This window comes from Macrosteles quadrilineatus, unplaced genomic scaffold (genome assembly GCF_028750875.1).
Source record: "Macrosteles quadrilineatus isolate MER2022 unplaced genomic scaffold, UCM_ALF_1.0 Scaffold_1__1_contigs__length_201487025, whole genome shotgun sequence".
Classification (NCBI taxonomy): domain Eukaryota; kingdom Metazoa; phylum Arthropoda; class Insecta; order Hemiptera; family Cicadellidae; genus Macrosteles; species Macrosteles quadrilineatus.
The window spans coordinates 141,548,535-141,568,797 of record NW_026542594.1 but is presented as its reverse complement, the minus strand read 5'-3'; the positions used below and the strand labels follow the sequence as shown (position 1 = coordinate 141,568,797).

At 35.2% G+C, this 20,263-nt stretch overlaps 3 protein-coding genes across 3 annotated transcripts in view; all 3 read left to right on the top strand.

Moving 5' to 3' along the window:
• Positions 1 to 1,598: 1,598 nt before the first annotated feature.
• On the top strand, positions 1,599 to 10,403 carry LOC128985966 (ubiquinol-cytochrome-c reductase complex assembly factor 2). Its single transcript, XM_054405985.1, has 3 exons — positions 1,599 to 1,776; positions 4,297 to 4,409; positions 10,136 to 10,403. Exons 2-3 carry the CDS (start codon positions 4,339 to 4,341, stop codon positions 10,401 to 10,403), a joined length of 339 nt encoding a protein of 112 aa, XP_054261960.1. The 5' UTR covers positions 1,599 to 1,776; positions 4,297 to 4,338.
• Positions 10,400 to 11,549, top strand: LOC128985958 (probable methyltransferase-like protein 15 homolog). The gene has a single exon (XM_054405971.1). The coding sequence runs from the start codon at positions 10,400 to 10,402 to the stop codon at positions 11,480 to 11,482; it is 1,083 nt and encodes a 360-aa protein (XP_054261946.1). The 3' UTR covers positions 11,483 to 11,549.
• A 3,560-nt stretch (positions 11,550 to 15,109) lies between these two features.
• LOC128985942 (C-1-tetrahydrofolate synthase, cytoplasmic) overlaps positions 15,110 to 20,263 on the top strand; it is a 48,712-nt gene continuing 43,558 nt past the window's right edge. The window contains exon 1 of the mRNA XM_054405952.1: positions 15,110 to 15,246. The gene's annotated coding sequence lies outside the window, so the exon portion shown is untranslated. The remainder of the gene's footprint in view (positions 15,247 to 20,263) is intronic.

The following is a 20,263-nucleotide window of genomic DNA, read 5'->3' as shown; positions in this document are numbered from 1 at the left end:
AGTTTATAGCTGTTATTGTTAATTATTGATTGTATCGATGCTATTGCTGATGAAATGTTGTTTTGTTGTAATTTAATGTTTTGTGTTTATATAATCTTATTATAATCTTAACTAATTGTATTTTGTAAATGGCATTGCCGTAGAAAATGAAATGAAATGAAACAGATTATAACTGGGGAGTCACCACTATTTGTGTTAAAAAAGCGTGCCCCTATTTTTCGTGTTGTTATGTTGGACAAGTGATTGGGTGGTTGGATAACAATAACAGTCAAATTCGATCCAATCCATCTAATCAGATGGGGTTATTTTTTACGAGTCCAACCAAACCTAGGCAGTGTGACCAACAACATACAAGTGGCCACATAGATGATACGCTTTTCTTTAATGTTTAACCAGAGAGTAGTGGTTCCAGTTAAAATAAATTTATCTCTATGTTATGGACATTTGGGCTAGTGAAGCAATTTGTTTAAGTTAATTATCAATACAGTTTCTGTTCTGAAGTTCGTGAATATAGCAGTAAAAGATAGAACTTATATACTATAATAGATATAACTTCCGAATAACTAAACTAAACTTTACACTGTGTGCTGTAATTTCGTCTTATCAACAGATAGTTTCCGCTAGTTTTTAGTAACCAGGAAGGAAATGTTTCTGATGTATCAAAAAACGTTCAGTTCAAATTTATGATATTTTGGTTACCTATTTATTTTATTCAGTCAATTTATTTATGAAAATTATGTTTAAATTATAGTGTTATATAATAGTCAATGTTAATATCCACAGCCGGAATGCCAACCCAAGGACAAGGCTAATGAAAGCCGTTTATGTGAAAAAACTAGATATTCAGGAATGGCTGAGACTGAAACGAAGGGCAACAACGGAACGGAAACGAAACTAAACTAGATGGACTGGAGATTCCCCACTCCCCACGGGTCTGACTTAGGGGAGGTACAAATGAGGCATTTAGTTCAAAATTCCTCCGTGAACAGACTGTAGTAGAGAGCACTTTGGCAATAAAGGTTTACTAATCTCAAAAATAGTTCTGTTCATAAAATAAAATTATAAATGCCTCAAATTCAATTTTACTATTTTTTAATTATAAAATTAAACTATCATAACCTAACCGAACTAACCAAACTTGCTGATAAAAAAATAATATAACAACAGTTTAGTAATCGGAAAAATAATTCTGTTTATTAAATAAAACTAGAAATTGCTCAATTAAAATTTTATAATGACTTAATAATAAAATTAAACTATAATAACCAAACCAAACCAACCAAACTTGCTGATAATAAAAAAATCTTGGGCAAAAAGTTAATGCTACCAGCGGGATTCGAACCCGGGACCTACAGTATAACAGCCCGGCACGCTAACCATTAGACCACCGAGGCCGATGGCTAACGAACGTTTTGTTACGGTAAAGCACGGGTCACACTAGGCTGGCATCAGCGGCTGGCGAACAGCCTAGTGTGACCCGTGCTTTATGGCGTTCCCTCAGCTAATAAGAAGCCCTCAGCTGTCATCGTAGCCTCTTCTACACCTCCCCTGAGTAAATACCACTCCCCACTCCCAGGCCAAAACTGCTGCAGACGACAAAACTGTACTTAACTAACTAACTTCTAACTTGTGTTGTGTAATGTGTGTGTAAGTGTTAATGGTTTGCTAATGTAAAGTCAAAAATTGAATTCAAACTCTTTTAGTCTCGTCACTCTTTAAAAACCAACTATATATCGAATTAATAACTGTAATTTATAGGAATTTTCAATTCGTAAGGTAGGCCTAATTGGTCTCAGGTACAGTATTATTTATTTCTGTACATTGTTGTGTTGCACTTAAAGATTCATGCAGGTTTGGTGGTTTAGGTTTGTATGTTTTAGTCTATAAGCTAATTATTGCCCAATTCACTAGGCCTAACCGTTGACTAGCCTAATAACACCTTAATGAGTAAGTTAAGGGTAGACTTCCGTACCTGTTGGCACAAACAACCAAATGAAAATATTGATTGAAACAATCGAATAATCAATATTTTCATTTGTTTGATTGTGCCAACAGATACGGAAGTCTACCTGTTAATCTATATATTAGGCTAATACGCAAGCAGTTTTCTTTTCACAGTCATAACTCGATAACGGCTTGATGGATTTTAAAGTTTGAGGTCAAATTAAAGGTATTTTCACGTAGATGTGCAAATACGTCTCAGAATATTTAGAAAGGGCACCACTTAAGTACACTTAAGGGCTGGCTAAAGTGTGGAAGGTGGCGCTATCTGTTGACATTTGATCAAACTCATTTCCCTTTGTTTACAAATAACATATGGACGTAGTTTGAAATAGTTTTTAAGGTTAACCACAGACTGCAGGACTTAAAACTTCCAGAGCAAAGCTGGAATTTATGTTTCAATCTGTTAACTAAGTCTGGTTCATAATGAAGAGTTTCCTATAAATACTAGACAACAAAGTGTTTAAGAATAAATATTTATAATAAAGGAACCAGACAAGAATTGAGGAACGCACCCGGACCTTCCAGCTGTGGCAGGAGAGCTGGGAACAGGAGACAAGGGGGCTCTGGACCAGGCGACTGATACAGCAAGTCCAACCCTTGGTTAATCGGCGGTGCGGAGAGGTGAACTTCTACCTCACCCAATTTCTGACAGGTCACGGCTTTTTCCGGTCGTACTTGTTCAGGATGGGCAAAGCCGTGTCACCCGATTGCATATACTGCCCAGGCATTCCCGATGACGTGGAACACACTTTCTTCCACTGCCAGCATTGGGAAAGGGCCTGTCTGGAGGCTCAACAGTTCGTAGGACTGCTGTCGGTGGACACGGTCATACCGATGATGATGGAGGGTTCGAGGACAATTGGACCTGTGTGTCACTTTACATCCAGGGTGTTCTCCGCGCCAAGAAGCTCGACCTTGACCGGGATGCGGTGTAGGTCATAAAAAAAAAAAATGATGCCAGAAACGGTGTGAGCCCTGTGGGCTTGGGTCACATGTTGGCCTGACTTGAAGTTATGTGACAAACAATTCCAGGTCTGTGTCCAACAGAGCAGAGGGGTTTTTTTAGTGAGTAGTCTGTGATAAACTCAGGAGTCTCACACTACAGGCTGGCTAGCTGTGTGCGTAAAAGCATTTTCCCTCCTCACCCTAAAAAAAAAAAAATCCTCATGTTAAAGTTGGCACCAGTTTTTTTTTATCAAAATTTTTGTATTGCTATGAGCCATACATTAGGCCTATACTGTGATCTAAATTACTAAGTTCTGTCGAATACTCGATGTTTTTTACCAAGGAAAACTGATGGAACGTCTTATCGCGAGCTATAGCATTCTGATATGACCCATAAACTATGTCAGCAACAAAAAAATATGGTAGAAAATGGAATTTTAGATTATTACATAAGCTGTTAGCCTACCTGTTCAATATCATTTACTTTGTCACAGGACGACCGGTTAGTCATCTCATCTGGCAAAGTCAAAGGATATTGAACAGGTAGCAGTTTTTAATTTAAAAAGTCTTATAAATACCCAGTAGTAGAAAGATGAACTCTGAGAATTTTAGACAATAGCACATTTTGTGACTGGCTCAAACAACTATGATTTTTTTCAAATAAATGATTCAAAAAACTGACCTAAACGGTGCGACATTTTTTTGTTTTCACAATTGTAATTTACAGCTGGTTCATATAGATGGGATGTCTACTTCAGTATCCAAAAGTCAAAGCTTGTAGCGATTGGTCAAGTTCCGGCTTACATGCCACAAGCTGTACTGCCATTGACTATATATACACTTCAAGTGATTCTGCCTGAATGTTTTCTTAAAAGGGAAATTCCCCACATCATGGAGATGGTTGGCGGGATAAAACATATAGGTCTAGTTCTTATTTAGGTTTATTAGGGTGGTATCTTTTTGCAAATTCAGAGCTGTATTAAGTTAAGTATTTTGAAGTTAGGTTGGATTAGGAAGGTAAAGTTTAGGTTATAATGATATGAGTTGTTAGTTTATGTTACTTACAGACCTAACACTTCAAAATATTATTTAAAAAAGCTTGCTAGGTGTAGCCCGCAGAACCTCTCCTTAATCTCCTCTCTTTCCAAGTCATCCGTCACCTCTGCACTCCCAGCAACTCACGCCCGACTTAAGTGTCACTCCTGTACGTATCCAGCCAACTCTGTCTGAGACTCTGCTGACTGACCCCTCTCGATGGTTCTCGCACATTGCCCCCCCCCTCCTTCTCTTAGTATTACTTTTCCAGATCTGTGCTGTGAACTTTATGTGGTGTTCTCAATTTCTTAGGTTGAAGAATTTTGATTTTGACAACTACATGAAAACAACTTAATGGCATCGCAGTATAGAAATTTCTTAAGATTGTTGGAATCTTGGCCTATTGATAAAACAAAAACATACAGGTACTTATTATTCACGCTTAACTTAACTAAGTTTTATGTGCTACCTTTTCGCTAAATATTTTTTATTTATTTTTTCTATACAAACTACTACATTTTACCAAAATGTAGGCCTATTAAATAACTTTCTGCAAAATCCATAAATAATAGGCTTGTCTGCAACACACAGATAAACTGTTGTATTGATACTTGTAAATGTAATTTGTCTACAGTCAATCCTTATCACAATTTTTGTTTCCCTTGGTCTAGTTCAAGTCTGAAGTCTGCCTCATTGTACTGCTGTTTTCACATTAATATTTGTAACTTGTAACTATCAATGACAACCATCTATACTAACTAAGCTTAGCACTAACTATTTTTAACCAATACGTTGAATAATTATCTACAATAAATAAATAGGCGAACTCTATTGGCCTTGCTTCTTTTGAATTTAGTATTTTTATTTATTTGTTCAAGTTAAAGTTTTCCAGAAATATTTTGCTACAAAACGCTTATTTCACTAACATTTTTTTTCAAAGTTACAACTTCACTCACTTAAATATTTGTGTAATGATATCCAGGACTCAACAGATATGATAAAACACACACACACACACACATCTCTCGGGTCACGGTATAGTTTTTGGGACTAGAAAAACATCGGGTTTGATTTCCCAGCACGACTGTGTGTGACATCTTTGTTTAATCGTAGGCCTATAGTGGACGTGTTTATTGTAGTAGACGAGTCCTGGATAGGCCTATTACCAAACAAAAATAAAGGTGAGTGAAGCCCACAAAATTTCACTAATGAAAAATAACCCCTCGTCTAAAAGCAAGTAATTTAAAATTCTCTAGTCCTGATTTTTTTACCCATCCAGCGTTCTTGTATACCGATGAAACTTCACACACTTATTGACTTATTAAACAACATCAGTGAAGTAACTGTTACACTATTACGAATATATACAATGTGTAATATAAATCGGAATTGCATCTGTTTTTACATTTATTTATGCTACTGAAATTTGTAACCTATCTAGTTACTGAAAGCCGAAGCGGGTTTAACTAATGGGACATCAGGGCAATAGGGGACCCCTTTAAAAAGGCTACCAGTGCAATCGGGCTCGGTGTGGTGGGACTAATCCCTGACCATCGGTTCATTTATTTATCTCCCCATGTGTGTGTCAATTTTTGAGACAGGTGACAGTTATGTACTAGAAGTCTGTACTACCGCTTTGTTTCCCTCTGGTGCAGTATTTATGGTGATTTATTTACCAGCAGCCTCTGATAGGATTATCCTTCAAAAAATCCATGTGCAGTGTCAAACATTTCATAAATAACCCTTCTCATGTATATTTAGTGATGACTCTTTAATGACTTATATTGGTTCATTTGTCATTTTTTATGCATTTTAAGGATCATATTGATCATAATTAAAGCTGCTAGTATTTTATTTAATTCAAATGTTGAAAAGATTCTTATATAATGACAATTATTATAACAATGGAATTGTAAATAGGAATCCCTCAATAATTGCTGCCTATAAACACTAGATAATTCATACAAATCTAAGCATTTGATCATGGACTATTAGATAGTCAAAGATTTAATATTATTGAATAGGCTTACAAATCGGAAAATATAATTAAGTCAACATTTTTTATAAAATATGTACTTTACATTTTAGTTAAAAAATGAAGGAGTCCCCTTTGATAATTTGGTTTCTGTTTCTACCCATCACAATCAGTCATTTTCACAAACAGTGACTGTTGATCGACAACTGGTAGGCCTACTTACTAATTTTCTGGTGCACTGGTCCAGTGTTAATTTTAAGGACTTTCCCACCAGCTGTGTTGCATATATGAACCCTCCATGAGTTTAAATTAAAACTTACAACCAAGACTGGATTTGATCCGTTGATCCCAAGTGTCCTCTACTGGCTTGAGGGACAACACCTTAATTCCTTCAGCCATATTTGATTTTTGTTTGTTTCTGTAAATGGACCCTAAAGAATCTCTTAAAGCATTTGGTTGTGATTCTTTCATAATTAATCTTTTCAGGATGTATTTTTTCTCTCTTTACATTTAGTTTCTGGTTACTTTTGTTTTTTTTTTAGTTTATTAAGATCGCTGACTTTCTATTTTTAAATGTTTTTATTAGCTCGCTTTCTTGTCTGTTCAGTACAAATTTTGCAATCGATTTTAAACTAACTTCCTGATGAGCTAGAGACTTGAAACATAGCTCACAAATGGATGACAATGCAATATTAAATCATTTTATTTTCATATTTCCCTTGAGCTAAGCCCCATGGGCTTCCAAATTTTCAATATTTACTCAAATGGTTACCTCATTGGCAACCTCCAAATTATTTTTAGTCAAATATATCAATAATTGAAGCCAGCTGTAAACACTTTAATTTGAAAGTTTGTTCAAAGAGCAGAGAGAGGGTATTTACTCAGGGGAGGTATAGAAGAGCCTACGATGACAGCTGTGGGCTTCTTATTAGCTGAGGGTACGCTATTACCGTAACAACACGGGTTGTGGACATCGACCTCGGAGGTCTAGTGGTTAGCGTGCCGGGTTGATGTGTTGAAGGTCCCAGGTTCGAATCCCGCTGGGAGCATTAACTTTTTGTCTAAGATTTTTTTTCATTATCAGCAAGTTTGGTTGGTTTGGTTCGGTTATGACAGTTTAATTTTACTATTAAGTCATTATAAAATTTTAATTGAGCAATTTCTAGTTTTATTTAATAAACATAATTATTTTTTCTATTAGTAATCTTTTTTATATTTAATTATCAGCAAGTTTAATTAAATAGTTTAGTTTAATTAGTTGGTTAGTTCGGTTAGGTTATGATAGTTTAATTTTATAATTAACAAATTATAAAATTGAATTTGAGGCATTTATAATTTTATTTTATGAACAGAACTATATTTGCGATTAGTAAACCTTCATTGCCAAAGTGATCTCTAGTACAGCATACTAGAGTATACTACTAGAGTAATATACTAGAATATACTAGAGTAATATAAACTTTTTTATATTATTTAATTATCAGCAAGTTTGGTTAGTTCGGTTAGGTTATGATAGTTTAATTTTATAATTAAAAAATTATAAAATTGAATTTGAGGCATTTATAATTTTATTTTATGAACAGAACTATTTTTGCGATTAGTAAACCTTCATTGCCAAAGTGCTCTCTACTACAGCGCTGTTCACAGAGGAATTTTGAACTAATGCCTCATTCGTACCTCCCCTAAGTCAGACCCCAGAGAGAGGTACAGGTTCTGCTCCCAAGAGATTTTAAAAATATAAATAAAAAACTTTTTTAAACAAAACGTTTTTAAACGCCCTAAAAAGTAGAAAATAATTTACAAATAATTTATAAATATGTTGAGAGAGAATAAATACTTGTACGATTCAAAACGAAAAACGTGGGGTGCATGCAATAGATAGTTTACAATTACCTTCACCTACTGAACTATTGTATTATTATCAATTAATTGCATGCACCCAACGTTTTTTGTTTTAAATCGTACAAGTATTTATACTCTCTCAACATATTTATAAATTATTTGTAAATTATTTTCTACTTTTTAGGGCGTTTAAAAACGTTTTGTCTAAAAAAGTTTTTTATTTATAAATTATTTTATACTTTTTAGTTTTAATGTGTGTGCATGTTAAATCTATTTCAAGCATCTATATCAGATTAAGACAGAGGCATGTGGGAAATCTAAGGTTTATTTGAGTTTCTTTGCATATAATTATGTATTAGATTGCATGTATGGCCTACCTACTAACTATAAATATATCAATCTATTTAATCGCAATGTTTCTGAAATATAGTACTTCTCTGCAATGCGTTCACTCGAAATATTTATTGTTTACTTTATAGAATACTAAATAAACATAAATTGACATTATTTACAAACACCTTGATACCTGCAATCAGATTTTTTATCTTTATTTTGAAATGTTTGTTTGTATAAAGAATCTCTTGGGAGCATAACCTGTACCTCTTAACCTCTGCTCTTCGAACTGTCAAATTTAAGTATTTACAGCTGACTTAAATTAGTTGATATATTTACATTGTTTCAAAATGTAAACATGAAAAATTTGGAAGCCCATGGGGCGTAGCCCAAGTGAAATATGAAAATTAAATGATATAATATTGCATTGTCATGCATTTGTGAGCTATGTTTCAAATTTCAAGTCTCTAGCTTATCGGGAACATCGTTTAAAATTGATATCAAAATTTGTAGGAAAGCGAGCTAATAAAAAAAAGCCCATGGGGCGTAGCCCGAAAGGAAATATGAAAATTAAATGATATAATATTGCAATGTCATCCATTTGTGAGCTATGTTTCAAATTTCAAGTCTCTAGCTCATCGGGAAGTATAAAAATTTGCAAGAAATCGATTTATTAAAAACAAGCCCATGGGGCGTAGCCCAAGGGAAATATGAAAATTAAATTGTATAATATTGCATTGTCTTCCATTTGTGAGATATGTTTCAAGTTTCAAGGCCCTAGCTCATCAGGAAGTTAGTATAAAATCGGTTGCAAAATTTGTAGCGGACAAGAAAGCGACCTAATAAAAACGTTTTAAAAAAACATTTCAAAGTAATGATAAAAACATCTGATTTCAGGTAAAAAGGTTTTGGTTATGTATAAGGTCATTTTAAATACCACGTTTTAAACACACTAAAAACTAGAAAATAATTCATATATTGTGGAAAGAATAAATACTAACTAGTAAGATATAAAACGAAAAACGTTGGGCGGGAGCATCAAAAAAACAAAGTCCAAGTTGCACTAAGTCAAACGGTTAAAATATTAAATAAGCAGAGCGTTTCATTAAGTCCAAATTTCAATAAGTCCAAAACCATAACTTTTAAATAATCACCGTTTCACTAATTCCAAATTTCACTAAGTCCAACGGTTAAAATATTAAATAAACAGAGTGTTTAATGAGTTCCAAATTTCATTAAGTCCAACGCTACAGTCTCGGCCAGAAGTTGCTGCAGATTGCAGGCACTGTCCGCTGGTGCTCAACTACTGATTATACGTACATTTTAATTATTCAAGACCACTTAGCTGTGTGACTCAACCATGTGTGCCTACATAATGTGAAAATCAAATTTTCATTTGTATCTTTTTAAGAGCTTTAATTCAAGCTTTCATGTGAGTTTCTTAATTGTTCCGTCCCTAAATTAAAAAGTCATTACAAAAAGCATAACAGATTTTTTTTTATTCATGAAAAATTTTAAAACGTATAAATATTCTTTATGTTCTAAAAGCTTTTAAAATGTCATGATGATTAGATCAGTAGTTTCTTTGATCTAAAAACGTGGTACAGTATTTAAAAAAAGTTTTTTATAAATTTTTTTTTTCTAAATAAATATTTCTGTCTCTAGATTTTATTTGAGCTTTTGGTAAATCTATTTTAACTTGGTTGGTGTTATTGATCTTACTTTTTTGGAGGGACGTAAAAATTCTATTGGCAAACCTTTTTGATGGATGTTCAGTAATCAACTTCCTTCATTTGTTATTTTTGGACCTAAAGGCTTTCATATGATTTTGCATCGTTATATTAAGTATATGTCCTATGTCACAATTTGTGTGAAATGTAAGTGTCCTTCTTGCATTTGATACTGGTGTGATAGTTGTCTAGTGGATTTTAGATATTATTTTGTTCAATATTTGGCTGTTCACAAATGTTTACTCTCAAATTCATATTTTGAATGTTTCAGAGATCTGGGACTGCATATCCGTGAACAAGTGAAAGCAAACTTTGCCAGTGGAGGTATATCAACAAATATCAGTGAGCAAGAATGTGATCAGACCTACAACAGTTTGAAAAGACTTTGTGATAACTATTATGGTAATTTACATGTAAGGCACTCAAGAAGTTCAGCGTCTGGATTAACAGCAGAGCAGTGTAATTCTGTGCTATCTACTGAATTCTTGGAGTATTTAGATAAAAACGATAGTTTTCTAAATCGCTTGATTAAAAAATGAGGTATTTCAAGCTGTTCCCTTTGTGTTATAAGCCCGTTAGCAGGGCTTACTGCTGTGAAGCATTAAACAGTTCGACAAATGTGCTTCACCGTCCTGTTATGGCCAAAGAAACTGTTAAGTTTCTTAACCCTTCTGAAGGCGATTTATTTATAGATATGACCTTTGGTGCTGGTGGCCACACCAAACTCCTTTTGAATCATTGCCCTTCATTAAAAGTTATATGTTTGGATAGAGATCCCACAGCTTTTAACTATGCACAAATACTCTCAAACCAATATCCCAACCAAGTAATACCTCTTCTTGGAAAATTTAGTGAAGTCCCACATCTGCTTTCAGGTATGGGCTTAAAACAAAGCTCAGTTGATGGTATTTTATTTGATTTTGGATGTTCTTCCATGCAATTTGATCTACCTGAAAGAGGGTTTTCTTTGAGCAAGGACGGGCCTTTGGACATGAGGATGGATGGAGATCGTTTTCCTAACAACCCAACTGCAGCTGACGTGCTAGCAATGGCAGATGAACAAGATTTAGTTAAAATATTTAAAATATATGGGGAAGAAAAACTCGCCAAGAAGATTGCAAGAGCCATTGTAGAGGCTAGATATACCTTTAAAACTTTTCGATCAACAAAAGAATTTGCCGATTTTGTTGCGGGCATTTGTGACAGAGATTTCAGGCTTGACAAAATTCAGAGACAAGCTCATATAGCAACAAAAGTTTTTCAAGCTTTGCGTATCTTTGTAAACAACGAAATAAATGAAATCAACTATGGAATGGTAATTGCTCAAAAGTATTTAAAAGTTGGTGGTCGTTTGGTTACAATTTGTTTTCATTCCTTGGAAGACACCATAGTTAAAAGACACATTTCTGGAAGTACTATCAACAATGCTGCTAACAGGCTACCACAGAAGTATATTGACTGTACAAAGTCATATAACTTGGACGCTATCGAAAATGTATTGTCATCCTCTTGGAACATGGTTCATAAACATGTTATAACTCCAACAGATGATGAAATCTATTCAAATCCTAGAAGTAGGTCTGCAAAACTAAGAGCAGTTGTTAAGCTTGAAAATTGACAATAGTGGAAACTGTAATTGTAGTAATTTGTAAATCGCCTAATAAAGCTATGTAACAAAAATCAAATGTTTAGTGTTCTTAAAAAGCCAATACCCGTCTAAAAAAAAAAAAATACAATTCAGTCAACTAGGTAAATATTTCAAACTCTAACATGTACACTTAGAGTAAATATATATATTTTAGAAACTCTATTTCCTGAAGCAATATAATTTGCGAGGATCCCTCTTTCAATGCCAACAGCAATCTTGCTAAATTTGTATTATTCAACGGTATTATTCAATTTGTATGTAACGGTAATATTTTAAGTGTTACTCCTTTATATGTTATTTATAGTTATAGTGTATATTGTGATTGTGGGGGGGGTGTGGTCGCTTGGCAGTCAGCACAAAGAAAGGTACTCGAGATTCGATTATATAAAATTATATTTTAATTTTTATTCTCAACCCAAACATTTAAACAATTATAGAGATATAAATATATTATAACAAGAACAAAGAAGGTCAAGTACTAAAGGACAAAATATGATTTTCAATCAAGTATAAATGTTATGTTAATATTCTCAAATTAACTATTCAACCAAAGGGGCAATAGAAATTGGTCTGTATGTAAATATATACAGTGTGTAAATTAAGTCTGGCACACATTTTTTAACTTTTTTTCTATAGTAGATAAAATAAATCAATTCGCGGGACTGATTAATAACAAATGTTAGGCACTTTTTACAAATTTTGAAAATAAAAATTCCCTTAAGGGCAAGGGGGGGTGGGGGGTAACTAAAAATTTTCAAATGACAACCCCCATCTTGTGACCCCTCATTTTAAAGGCCATTGGAAGACAAATCCAAAGATGTGTCTGAAAATTTTTTTTTGCACCCTATCCAAGATGGTGGTTTAAAATGTACTTAGGGTTGAACGGGTAAATCAGGTATGGCACACATTTATTATCTTTTTTACTCTTTGTAGATAGAAGGAATTAATTTGCAGGACTGAGTAAGATCAAATGTTTGGCACTTTTTCATAATTTTGAAAAAAATTCCCCTTAAGTGTAAGGTGGGGGTGGGGGGTAACTAAATATTTTCAAATGACAACCCCCATCTTGTGACCCCTCATTTTAAAGGTATTTGGAAGACAAATTAAACGATGTGTCTGAAAAAATATTTTTTGCATCCTGTCTAATATGGCGGCTTAAAATGTACTTAGTGTTGACCGGGTGAATTTAGTCTGAAACACATTAAAACTTTTTCATTTATTATTATATTATTATTTTTCACTTATTGCCAGACTTAATTTACACACTGTATTATTGTTTCAAATAACTCTATGTAATAAAATGTATGAATTTATAAATATGAAAAAGTATTAAAGTCTTTATTTGTATTGCAAAACTATCTGTGCCCTCTAAGTCCAAAAATATCTAATTAATAAGAGAGGATACCTTGGCCAGCCGGCGCTGGTTCCTGGGGAAGTGTGTTTTTTGGTCAAACTCTACCACCGATGGTATTTTACAATTTAGCTACAAAGAGAGAGGATAAGGCCATGATCAGCAATTTGTTGGATATTGAACTTACTGAATGCAAGAAGCACCACAAAACTGCGTACACTCAGCAACCTACCTTACACAACCAACTGCTGTAACTGATACTTATACAATTGTTTGATTGATTGAAAATCATTTACAAAGTGAATTTTTGAATTTATTATTAAATTACATTCTTGCCCAAAAATTCCTACCATCACAAGTACTAAGTAAAATTGTGCTTTTTTATCTTCTCTTATAGTAATTCAGTTTAAAAAATCTTTGTACAACTAAATCTACAGTTATATCGATTTTATTAATGAATAAGTCGTTGGAAAGCTCATTCACTGTAGGTCTGCAAATAATTATGAAAGTTTGTTCTGTTAGGGTTAATGGTGAAAAACTAAAAAAACGTTTTTCATAAGAAATAACATTGAAAACGGGGGTTTCACATTTTGTATTTGGAGGCAACTTTTGGCTGCCTTTTGGAGTATTTTCAAGAAATGCATTTTGGTAGGTTGTAGGAAATTTTATTCTATTTCAGAATATCTTCCACTTTGGTCGATTTCCTCACCATTTAAAAGTTATTTACAAAAAAGCTTAGCAACCTCCAATGGACGACATCCAGCGATCCAGCCAATAGAGAAGAATTGGAAGTTAAATGTTATGAAGAAGCAAATGAACTAGCCCAATGCTTCACCATTTAGAAATTAATGTAAATAAAACAAAATTTGTGGAACTTTCAATCAGAGATAAAATAAAAAAAGATTTCAAATTAAATATTCTAATTGATGATCAACATAGAAGAAGTAAAAACAATCAAATTCCTAGGACTTATTATAGACCAAAATTTAAATTTCAACTCACATAGGCCCCTATTAAGCACTTATGCAAAAAACTTTCCCAAATTATTTTTATACTTAGAAGATTGTATATGTTCTGTAGTGAAGACGCATTACTCACTGTATATCATTTTTTAATTATTTCCAATATTAGATATGCAATACCTATATGGGGCTCAACTTCATCAAAAACTAAACAAATATTTAAATTACAAAAGTCTGCATTAAGAATTATTTTCAAATTGAAACCACGTCAATCCTGTAAAAAAATGTTTAAAAATTACCAATTTATGACCTTTTACTCAATATATATTTATGAAACATTACTATTTTTAAAGAACAATTTTGAGAAATTCTGGAAAAATGATGAATTATGTGAGAAGAATTATCATTCGAGAAAATTACAAATATTTTCTTCTACATTCCACCAAACAAATTTTTATGAAAAACATCTTTATTACAACGGAAGAAAATTATTTAACAAATTACCAACTAGTATTCAAAACCTAAAATTAAAAGAATACAAAAAAAACTAAAATAAATCCTTACTGAAAATCCAATCTACTCTATTGAAGAGTTCTATGAAAAATGCTACAAAAATTTAAAGAGTTTTATTTAATACTAAACCTAATTGTACTGTGATACAATTTATATTGTCATAAGACAATAAAGTATTTATTTATTTACTTTCCCCCGTTTGAATATCATGGGAATTTTAAATTAACAGTTTTTTAAATATATAATTACTAAGCAACAACGCTTCAATATACAAATATTTTTAAGGTATGAAAAATGGTGAAGAAAGAAAGAGAAATGTTATATCATGGGTCTAAAGTAGAAAACCCGTTTTCACCCCCATAAAACCTGTTCCCTTAGCCTATGTGGTACTTTCCTGTTAAAGGGAACATTCATTATTATCGATAATTTATTTTCGATATATCGATATTTTTTGTTTCCTTAATGATCCATATTCCTTCAGTTTTAATATTTTCAAATGCATTTTTTCCGTCAAACTCCATATCCAAATGCTCAAGTCAAAATCCAAAGAGCAATGGCTTAATCTTTAACCAATGGTAAATTCAAGGCGTTTTCACTGTTATCTGTCGGATTGTTGCAGTTGCATGGTTTCTTATACAGTGAATATAGCCGGCCATCATCAAAATTGAAAAAAAAAACTGATAATTGGTGGGCCAATTGAATTGAAAGATTCCGCATTGATTGAGGAAGAGGAAAGGAAATTGAAACTTCAAGCAAGTTTAACAAATTTTCCCGGCGCTCTGTCCTCTCCTCTCTGCCTTGCCTGACTCGATCCTCCCTTATCTGATACTAGTGATACTGATACAAAACCTATACAATACAATTAAAAACATCGCAAACTAAGTTTTCCATCGTGTTCTTCTTGAAATGTAAGTTTTTTTGTTTTATTAAATCAAGAGTTGTTATGTTATTGACTTTAACTTATAAACAAATTATAAAAGTAGGCCTAAGTTAACGATCTGAATAATATTATACTGTAGCTGATTACATAATGTTGTGATCAACAGGTTAGTCAAAATAACTTACATCTTGAAAATAAGGATGATTAGGCTAAATTTAAGTTAATTAAATTAGCAATTTAGATGAAGAAATAATTAATTCCACGTTAATAACTTAAACGTTTTAGGCTAGGCCTAAGTTAGATCACATCGAAACTTTATTTGCCTAGTAGCCCTAGAGAACTTTATTTGAAATGTAAGTAGATAAATATCTAAAACCCATGATAACTAACTTAACTATTCCATTACCTGTTCAATATTAATACCAACCATAGGTAGCGTACAGCATTTTTATCCATGATACAAGTAGCCTATTGTGACACTTGCTACCGATCGCCACATAGGCCTATATGCGATGCTGCGGTCACTGTCACGGACCGAGGTAACTTACTTATACATTTGAATTTTAAGTTACACATCTAATCTTAGACCGGGTGTCTTTTGGTACACAGAACACGCAGACCGTGGGCCAGTGATGCAGCAAAGTAAAAAACAGTTTTGCCAACTAAGTTATCATATGACGTCACTAATCATCATATTATCATATAATCACCATAACCACAGACCAAGTGATGCACATATGCGACAGACATCTCTGTAGACCACTGCAGAGAATTCAGTGCCTTCCAATCGACCGTTACGAAGATTAAGGTTTTTAATAACATTGGGGTACCGATACATATATGCGACAGCAGTCTTTGGGTACGAACCAGCCTTCGCATAATTTATGTGCATCACTGGTCCATATGAATGAAAAATTATGTAATACAGTAGAACCTCTTTAATCTGAACTAATTGGGACTGGGGGGTAGTTCGGACTACTGAATAGTTCGGATTACAGAACATATTGTTGTTTGTACATAACAATAGCTAGGGAAAAGAGATAAATGCTTTATAAAGTAAAATACAGTGTTTATTTAATACAGTAAACTTAGTAAACATAGGGAATAAACGGTACAGTACATTACAATTGAAATAATTACGGTGTGTATATCAATAAATACAGTATAAAATAAAGAACTACTGTACTGTGTATAGAGTACAGCAATGAGGCGTTCGGATTAGAGGGGTTCGGATTAAAGAGGTTCTACTGTATTGCGGTGGCGAACGTGGTAATGGCCACTTAAATCACCTGCATAGGCCTACATCAAAAGCCTTACACTAGACCCTTCTTGCCAACCTCATCAGATTGTCTTGGATTTAAATACCAACTTGTGACCAACATCACGTTTTCTTGTCACCTTCTTATGTGTGCTGAGTTAGACCATTTAAACAAAAAAATGTTTGTACGAGTTCAGGATAATTTTTTCGATTCCATCCCCAGGAAATGTGAGCAAGTCAGATTTAAAATTGGGTAGGAACCACTCTCTCTTAGTATACACAAGTTAGCATACCTAGCCTACATTGTAATGATTGGGACTTTAATGAACAATTCAAACAAACAGGACTGCTACTTAAGACACTCTTACTTGGAAACCCATACAAAAACTTAACAGTTAAACTTCATTATAAGGTATTGAATTTTAGACTCTTGATCACATTTAAATGCTAAAGAATTGATGTAAATACCTGCATTTATGCGACAGTTAAACACAAGTAAGTTTTATCCATGAAACATTACCGTCCTATCTGACGGACTATTTATTTAGCCTGAACAGTAAATACCATTTTACATTATACATTTCAATTTTTTTACAGATGGCCAAATGTGAAAAAAATATAACGAAATAATAAGATGCGTGTGACCATTAGGCCTACTAAGCCTACTAATAAAATTGCTTCAATAATGATGAGTAACAATATGATGTGTTCAGTCAACTTAAGTTGTGCACACAACTTAATTTGACTGAACACATCATATTGTTCACTTAATTCTGGCTACATTAGGCTTGATTTGCCCGTGAATCTTGAACACAACCTGTCCACCTGATGGTTTTTTTTTTCTCTTTCTTGTCTAAGTTACGCCAGAGGATATTTTAAAAATAGTTATCGAAGAAAGCTCACAAACGCTTTTATGGAAAGCGGTCCAAACCCATATGTTTTGTGAGTGTGCCGGGAATGCAGTGAATGACTGCAGTACCTTCAATGTAAATTATTTCTCAATGCGAGGGTTGTCTGTTTAAGTCTCCATTGCACTCCTGTCAGAGCCAAGAGAGATACCATTGTTAAAATTTGAGACCAACTTCACAAATCTTAAACTAGGCATATCCACTACTATTATAGCCAGCTCTCATTTCTATCGGACCTGTATGGGAATTACTCTCATCATACAGTAGGCTACTACCGTATTAATTTAAATAAACATTAAAGAAAATTAACACTCTTGTCAAGTTAAATCTTTCTTTGATTAAATTTTAGAGTTCTCGGTCATAAATCAAAGTCCATTGCTAGTTGATGGTACACAATAGTACTAGATTTTTCATTCAAATGGACCAGCGACGCACATATGAGATGGCCGGTCTCTACCCATAGACTGCTATCGCATATTTGCGTCGGTCTTCTCAGTGGCGTAACTAGAACATGGCTTTAGGGGGGATGGAGAAGCCCCAACACCAGGGGGCCTGGGGGGTATGTAATTTTGAAAAATTAGAACTCCAAACTCGCGTTTTCAGGCATTCCAGAGGTGTAATCATGTTCAAAAGAACTCCATAAATCAACCCAATTGAGGCTGTCTCTGGCCGGGCAGAATCAGGAAATAGCCAGTAACTAAATCATAATCACAACACAACAAACGAACAAATTATCATTAAGTTGTTGTTGTACTGTAGCCTTCTGAGCCCCCAGAGGAAAGGTAACTGCCCGGTGTTGGAACCGGCACTTCAGGTAAGGCCATAGCTATGGACGACTGGGATCGCCAGCCCTTAGGGGAGCCCCCAGTGACATTCCTCCATCCAGGATGGTGGGGTGTTTAGCTCTCAGAGTGTAATTCTCTCACCTACCTGTGGCTGTGGTTCTACGGGCTTGCCCTGCCTGTTGTGTACGACTGACATTCTGTGAGGTATATCCTCGGCTCTGGAAGTAGCCTCTTCCTGGGAGGTGAAAGACGGGCAATTGCCAAGCCCCCAAAGGGGAGGTAACTGTTGGAATCGGCATTTCAAGTAGGCCATAGTCATGGACATCTGGGTAGCGCCAGCCCTTAGGGAAGCCTCCAGTGACATTCCTCCATCCAGGTTGGTGGGGTGTTTAGCTCTCGGAGAGGTGGAAGTGCGCCATCAATCTCCCATCTACCTGTGACTATGGTTCTATGGGCTTCGGCCTGCTTGCTTTGTGCGACCAACATTCTGTGTGGCAAATCCTCGACTTTGGAAGTAGCCTTTCCTGGAGGTGAAATCGGGCGAGTACCCGTAAGCTCACGGGGACACTCTAGGGGAACGGAACTTTCCGCAGTGTGAGGGCAACGGCTGGGCGCACTCCATCAGCCAATCCCTGTCTCTGAGCCCGGAAGGTATGGTTATCTAGAGTGTGGGGGGTTCTCCATGGAACCTCAATTGAGTTAAGGGTGTCGCCACCTTTGGTGGATAGGTTCATCCGGGTGGGTCCCATTTCTATACCTGCCTCCTTTTGGGAATCCCTGATGGCCCGGTAGTGATGTTGGGTTAGATGGGCAAACGAAGTAGATCGGGTGCTGGGGTCAAGCCCGCTGGGGGTATCTGGGGATCTATCGCCCTAGTTATCCCTGGTTTCCCAGCGAATGGGATGGCCTTGATCGGGTAGTGGTATAAATAGGGGGTTGGGGGTCCCCTTCCTCCTGGCTTTGATGGCGGGTTATGGCCTGTCAGGGATTAGATAGGTCCCGATTGTCGCTTGCACTATGTTGCGTCCATGGACTCCATCATGGTCTGTCGGGGTTTTCGGCCCTGGGGGAACCCAGTTGGAGGGACGTAAGACCAAGTAACCGGTATCCCTGGTTAGGATTGAGGAGCAACCCTCTTTCCGAAGGGTTGCTTCGGCAGCCGGTGAGCCTGATGACCTTAAGTCATCCACCCATGGTGTGACTAAGGTTGGTGCGTACGCTCCGGCCCACACTATGGGGCCCGGGTATGTTGTACAGCTCTTTTGACACAAAAAATGGAAAAAAAATGTAGCCTTCTGAGCTGCGCGTCAAGAGCCGTATCTGCTGGGTTTTTATTAAAAATTAATTTTAACAGGCTGAACACGTAAACTCCACATGAGCGTCAGTGTTGCCAACCTAATATGATGATTTTCCACATAATGGCCACTGAAAATCCCCGATTTTCTTCACATACGTTTGTCGTAACTGTGTATTTGAGGGCCCCAAATTCTCTGCAGTGGTCTACAGAGATGTCTGTCGCATATGTGCGTCACTTGGTCTGTGGATATGATGATTAGATACGTCATATGATAGTTGGCAAAACTGTCTTTTACTTTGCTGTATCACTGGCCTGTGGTCTGCATGTACTGTGAACCAAGTGACACCCGGTCTAGAAGTCTGAGATTAAAATGTATACCTCGGTCCATGACAATGACCGCAGTGTCGCATTTATATGAGGCAATTGGTAGCGATCTGTACAATTGGTTAATCATTGTATAAGTATGGGAACTGGCTTGAGTAGTAGTGGGCAAATAAAAAAAATAATATGTTAGTTTCAGGTTCGTATCTAGCTTGATTGGCCGCGACTGGAGCTCAATGGAGACAAACATCGAATTTGATAGGCCTATTTGTTTTACAAATTATGTGTCAAATTGTAGCCCCCATGTAGTAAATATTACTAGTAGTGCAATATTTAAAACCCAGCAGCCCAATTCTGTAGCGTTTTTGGCAGCTAGGAAATCAAACCTTAAATGAAAAGTCACTTATCGATTGTAAATCAGTACAATCAGATGTTCTTCTTTATATTATTTGATAGTGGATTTTACTACCGACAAT